General features: G+C 37.0%; 1 protein-coding gene across 1 annotated transcript in view; it reads left to right on the top strand.

Annotated features, from left to right (window-relative positions):
• Positions 1-3,562: 3,562 nt before the first annotated feature.
• Positions 3,563-6,547, top strand: part of anchor (integral membrane protein GPR155 homolog anchor) — a 37,523-nt gene continuing 34,538 nt past the window's right edge. The window contains exons 1-2 of the mRNA XM_080273902.1: positions 3,563-3,583; positions 4,264-4,362. Coding sequence (XP_080130028.1) covers positions 3,563-3,583; positions 4,264-4,362 — 120 coding nt within the window. The remainder of the gene's footprint in view (positions 3,584-4,263; positions 4,363-6,547) is intronic.

Below are 6,547 nucleotides of genomic sequence, written 5' to 3'. Positions count from 1 at the left end.
CAATTATATTTAACATTCTGGTCAAAATCTACTCGTAAATTTTCTGTTGGTTGTAAATATAGAAAAAGAAAACCCGACATCGTTAGCTGAAACAGAAAATTCGGCTCATTTCTTGTACCGTGTCCTACGATGTGAAAAGTTACCATTAACAAAATTTGCGATTATATTGAACCAGTCTTATATTTTTTTTTATTATATTATGACAGTAAATATAGAAAATGAAATACAGACGGATGGAAAAAAACAAAATATTACAAAGAACTTCGGCGCGTTGGTATTCTTTTTCAACTTATATCCTTCCTACCGTTATAGGTCTGGGGTTTAAAATAATAGCAGTAGGGAATATTATAATAGTAATTGAATAACTATTTAACGTCTGATAAATAATAATAATAATAATAATGATCGAAATAGTGAGCTGTTTTTACACTAACTTGGCCCAGATTTTCGTCCTTTTGTAGCTTATTTCACGTAGCTCAGTGGCAAAGGTAATGTAACGTTTCTACATTATGTCCACAGCACTTCTTCGTGACTAGCACCGTATTCTAGTGCTAATCTATCGCCACAACTCTGCATTCAAGGCGGAGAGATGGCGATTTTAAGCCAAGTTAGAGTAAAAGAGTATAGTATTATTGGGCCTTATCCTTGTAGGCTTAGGAGACTCTGGCATCTATAGTCTCTTCACTTTAGGCGTAAAATTGTCTAGAATATGATGCTGGTCACGAAGAAGTGCTCTGGAAAGGGCGTCGAGCCATAACATTGTCTTTTTCTAACCTTTCTAATTTCTATATGAGGGAGGAGGGAGTGAGTTGGAGGGAGGGCAGTCAAATGGTGGGTGACAGCGACTTGGAGGCGTTTTGTCTGCGGCCACCCTTTGCGGGATTAGGGCGTCGGGCAAAGATAGATAGATAAATAGATAATTATAAGATTCGTTGTCATATAGAGTATACATATAGGCTTTATTTGATGATTAGGATAAGTTGCCTAAGAGAGTGTGTTAAGACGGATGAAGCGATGAAGGCAGGATCATAAATAGGGTAGGTAGTATCTGAGGAATAATTAGGATGAGTTGCCTAAGAGAGTGTTAAGAGGGGTTAAGAGAGGAAGGCAGAAGTCGTGTAGGCTAGATAGTAACTGAGGAATAATTGTAGGATAAGTTGCCTAAGAGAGTGTGTTAAGAGGGGTAGGGAGAGGAAGGCAGATCCTTAAATAGCGTAGGTGGTAACAGTGAGGAGTAAGTGTAGGATAAGTTGCCTGAGAGAATGTGTTAGGAGTATTGCATGACGAAACTGGCTTTCCTTCACCCCTATACAGTACATTCTCTCTCTCTCTCTCTCTCTCTCTCTCTCTCTCTCTCTCTCTCTCTCTCTCTCTCATGGAGGACGCACCCAGACCTCACTGACCAAAGCAGATAAAAATTGTACTTACCCTCTGATATAACCCTGATAAAATAAATCGCTTAGGGAAAGGTGTTAGGGAGTTTCTTGACCTTTACCCCCTCATGTGACCGAAGAGGATAAAGATGATGCCTATTAAGCCTCAGATATAACACCGACAAAATAAACAGCTTAGGAAAAGGAGTTAGGAAATTAGACCCTCGCCTCCTCACGTGACTGAAACAGATAAAAATGGTCCTTAGTAGAGCCTCTGATATAACACTGATAACAAAATAATTCGCTTAGGAAAAGGTGTTAGGGAATTCCTTGACCTTCGCCCCCTCACATGAAAAAAATAATAAATAAAAAAAAATTGTCCCTAGTAGAACCTTTGATATAACAATAACAAAATAAATCGCGTAGGAAAAGGTGTTGAGTTTCTTGACCACCCCCTTACATGACAAAAATAAAAATAAATAAATAAAAATTGTCCTTAGAGCCTCTGATATATCCCTGATAAATCGCATAGGAAAAGATGTTAGGGAGTTCCTTGACCTTCGCCTCCTCACGTGACCAAAGCAGATAAAGATGGTCCTTAGTAGAGCCTCTGATATAACACTGATAACAAAATAAATCGCTTAGGAAAAGGTGTTAGGGAGTTCCTTAACCTTCGCCTCCTCACGTGACCAATGCAGATAAAGATGGTTCCTATATAACACTGATAAGGCTGGGGTATCTGTAGTTATTTTGTTTTTTTTACCCTCAGCTTCCTGGATTGCATAAATGAAGAAAATAATGCGTAAATGAAAAAAAAAAATGTATGTGTCGTATTACTGGTTTGGAAACGTATGAAAAGAGAGACGAAAAATACCTACATATTGCATCTCAAATATGAACACTAAATTTTGAAAAGGAGTGAGTGAAACCTATATATATTATCAAAAACATGAACAATGGATTTTAAAAAGGAGAGAGAGACATATTATGGATACTATGAACTGAATTTTAACACGTATCAGAATTGCATAAGTTAGCAGTCTCCTACATAACATAGATTAGTGTGTAGATAGAGCCAAAACTCGAACATAGATAAATAATAGATAGAATTAAAGTGCGTACAGTATTTTATAACTGAGTCCATGCGTCTTACTCTCGCCAGTTAAACAAGCTCCTCAACATCTATTTCGTAGCGATTTATTTTGGGATACGGCTGGCCTTTGTCTTGTGCCCCTAGTATGTTGGCAGTTGAATGGTTGAAATTACACAGAAGAAGTCAAGAAGGCATTTGAATGGTTTAAATGACAAAAGAGGACAGTAAGGAGTAGTAAGCAAATTAAATCGCGTAGGAAAAGGTATTAGGGAACTTCCTTAACCGACGAGAAGATGGTTGATGGGAGAAAGATAAAATACCGATAAGAACATAGGGCGAGGAGAGTTGAGATGATAAGGATGGATGACGAGTAAATTAACTGCCTAACCATACATAAGTGTTAAAAAAAACTATAATACTGATAAGTTTGTTGATAAAGCATGGTCGTGAATATTCTTAGACTGGAATTTCCTGGCACATTCATTCCGCGAAGTATTACTACAACTACTATATTACAGCTAGTGCTACTACTACTGTTACTACATTATTCTCATCATTACTGCTGCTGCTACTATTATTACATTATTATTATTATTATTATTATTATTATCATCGGTACTGTTTTGACAGGTATAAACAAAACAAGTTTTCAATGCAACGAACTTTTACGTGTTTAAAATAGAAATTTGAGTAGCGGACTTTCAACAAACGAGTGAATTAGCAGGAAGAAAAAAGATATATGATAATGTGAAGTTGGATTTTGAAATTATGAAAAAATATAAAAACTGATGACATATATGACTTTGAAGACTATAAAAAAAAAATTATTTTATATAGTCTCAGTTGTCAGTAAATGCATGAAGGAAAAAGTTGAACATATCTGAAACTTTATAAATTACTGAGAAGACGTATTAATTGAACTGACACCTTGACTGACCGAACTCTATAGGAACTTTGAACTCTTTTTACCGAAAATTGAAGGACAAGAATATGAACGAAGGAAAAGGTTGAAAATATGTGAACCTCATTGACATTTTTGAAAATTATTGGTGATAGTGATTTGTTGTGACTGAGTGAAGATTTTAAAAACATGACAATGGACTTCGCTTGTCGTAAGGTTAGTTTATTTATTTATATTTTATAAGCACACACACCTGACAGAGGGGGGAAAACACACACACACACACACACACACACACACGGATTTTCAAACAGAGAAAGTAGAAGTCTTGTGGGTGATTGAAGGTGTGGCCAGTTTTTACCAGAAAGTCTCTCTCTCTCTCTCTCTCTCTCTCTCTCTCTCTCTCTCTCATAATGCACATTTAGCTGTATATTTTAACTATATTATTTTTTTAATGTATTGTCTTTTATAATTAGTCGATGGGATATATTTTTTACCATTGCATTTTCCATTCTCGTCTTTCCGTTTTCCAATAAAATTCCCCGTTTTTTGTTCCTTAATTTTTTTTATTTAACTGGTAACTTATTTTTATCTTGTTTTTAAAAATTTACTTATTTCTCCTCATCCTTTCATTATTCATTGTTTTTATTACCAGTTTATATCCTTTTTTCCTGCTTTCTTAATTCATTGGTGTATTTTTTAGTTAGTTTGTATTTGTCTTTTTTACCCATTGCTTTTGACAGTAATAGAAATAATTAAAGCCTTATGATTTTTTTTTATTTTTTTGTTTATTTCCACTATCTTGCCGCCATTAATAAATAAATTCTCTCTCTCTCTCTCTCTCTCTCTCTCTCTCTAGGTCTTCAATAACATAAATAAATTCTCCTTCTCCCCAGGTCTTCCACTACGGCATATTCGACCTGCCTTTACCATGTCGACTCAGGCTGCCCAGCGGAGTGGCGAATTTGCAAACGGATCTGAATATTCCAACCAAGGTATGTGTGTTAAGTCTCTCTCTCTCTCTCTCTCTCTCGGCACCGATATGACGGATGTGAAGCTGTCTGTATATCTATCTATATATATATATATATATATATATATATATATATATATATATATATATATATATATATATATATATTTTATGTGACCGACTCTGGGCATAGGCTTCACAGCCTGCTTTCAAGGCCCAGTAGTCCTCCTACATACCGCACACCTCTACATGTCACCATTTCGGCGCTAACACCCACCGTCCATACTGAATACATGCTATTTGTCCTTTCTATCTGCCTATCAATTGTCAGACGCCTTAATCCCGTAATGGGTGGCCACAAACAAATCTCCTCCACGTCACCCAGTTCACCACCAGGCTGCCCTTTCCCCAGCTCACAATCCCTTCACTCATATCTACCCACCACTTCCCTCCATCTCACTCTTCCCCTCCACCTCAGCCACACTCCTAGTCAGTCTCTCATTCGCTGTTCTGTACGTTAACATATTCTCTTAGGCTACTTATGCAGTCTATGTCGGTAGGAGAGAGACAGGATTGTTTGGTACACGTTCTATTTCTGTGTAAATTTCGTCACTGATGGTTGTTTAAACGATTCCAAATTTGAATTTATTTTGGGGGAGAAATAAATTTTTAAAAGGTTAGGTTAGGTTGGGTAAGTTATATAGGTTGTTAGTTAATGAAAATAATTAGGTTATATTTCAGTATTAACAAAAGATCCAAAGTCTAAGTTATGCCGCCGTAAGCACTGGATGAATATGAGCAGTGGTGGTGGATGTGCTCAGTGGCGCTGGACTAAACGCGGCATAGCGAGTGGATGACAGGAAAGGAACGTGGTTTGAGGGTGACACGCTTCTGTTATCCACCATGGCTGTATTTATCCACGCAGGGAGCAGGGAGGCGAATGTTGTACTTAGATATTATTTATTATTAACTAACCCAATTATTATTATTATTATTATTATTAACTAACCTACCTTTTTAAAGAATTATTTCTCCCCAAAAATAAGTTCTAATTTGGAATCTGCTTTTAAAAACTGTACTAGTGACGAAATTTACATAAAAATGTGAGAATGTACACCCAGCACAGAGATCTGAGATAAATAAAGGACAAGAAAATAATATGAAATATAGAAAATAAATCGCTAAAGAATGGGTGTTAGGGAACCTCGACGCGAATACCTAAGTCTACCTTCAACTTTCTTCCCAAGATCGTTTTCTCTAATTGATCAACTTTTTTCGGAATACTTAGCGTAATGTTGCTGATTTGCTGTCTCTCCATCGTCACTGCTGAGTTGTAGCAGTATAATAACGCTAGAATATGATGTTAGTCACGAAGAAGTGGTAGGGTAAGGATTTATAGCCGTAATACTGTCGTTTTTGCCAGTTAAGTGGAGTTAATGCAAAAGCAACATCTGCTAGGCCGAGAGAGAGAGAGAGCGAGCAGTGCTAATTCAGGAAGAGGTTTTAAATGCTTTTTGTTATACAGTATAGGTATTGAGAGAGAGAGAGAGAGAGAGATTATAGATATACCCTATTCACCTTAACTTGGCCCAGATTTTCGTCCTTTTGTCGCTTATTTCACGTAGGTCAGTGGCAGAGTCTTACGTCTCCGTTCTTTCCAAATAGCACTTCTTCGTGACTAGCATAATCGAGTTTTATCCAGCCACATCAGTATTAGGTTTTAAAAATGACCCAGTTCCGTTAGGTGAAGTTTGAATATTATAAAACTGCCTTAACTTTAGAATGCGATGCTAGTCACGAAGAAGTGCTATGAGAATGATGCTGAGTCGTATAGCATTCTCTCTCTCTCTCTCTCTCTCTCTCTCTCTCTCTCTCTCTCAAAGTAAAAGGATTGTAGACAGCAGGAGGGCAACTACAAATGCTGCTACTACTACTACTACTACCACTACTACTACTACTACTACTACTACCACCACCACCACCACCACCACCACTACCACTATTACTACTACTACTGCTACTATTGTGTCAAAATCTCCGTTCTTTTGAGTTTTCGGTTCCAGGGTCACTTCATTATTCTTTTTAGCAAGCAATTTAAATACCTGTCATGCAAGGACGGTATATACTGTATGCCATGCGTTTGTTTTAGGCGAATTACGTCAGCACGCACTCCTTTGTGTAGCAACTCATGTAAGCGCGTTCTTTTG

Source organism: Coenobita brevimanus, chromosome 56 (assembly GCF_032717465.1).
Source record: "Coenobita brevimanus isolate Jiangsu-jjx chromosome 56, ASM3271746v2, whole genome shotgun sequence".
Lineage (NCBI taxonomy): Eukaryota > Metazoa > Arthropoda > Malacostraca > Decapoda > Coenobitidae > Coenobita > Coenobita brevimanus.
Note: the sequence above shows the minus strand (reverse complement) of the source record. Positions and strands in the feature narration are given on the sequence as shown.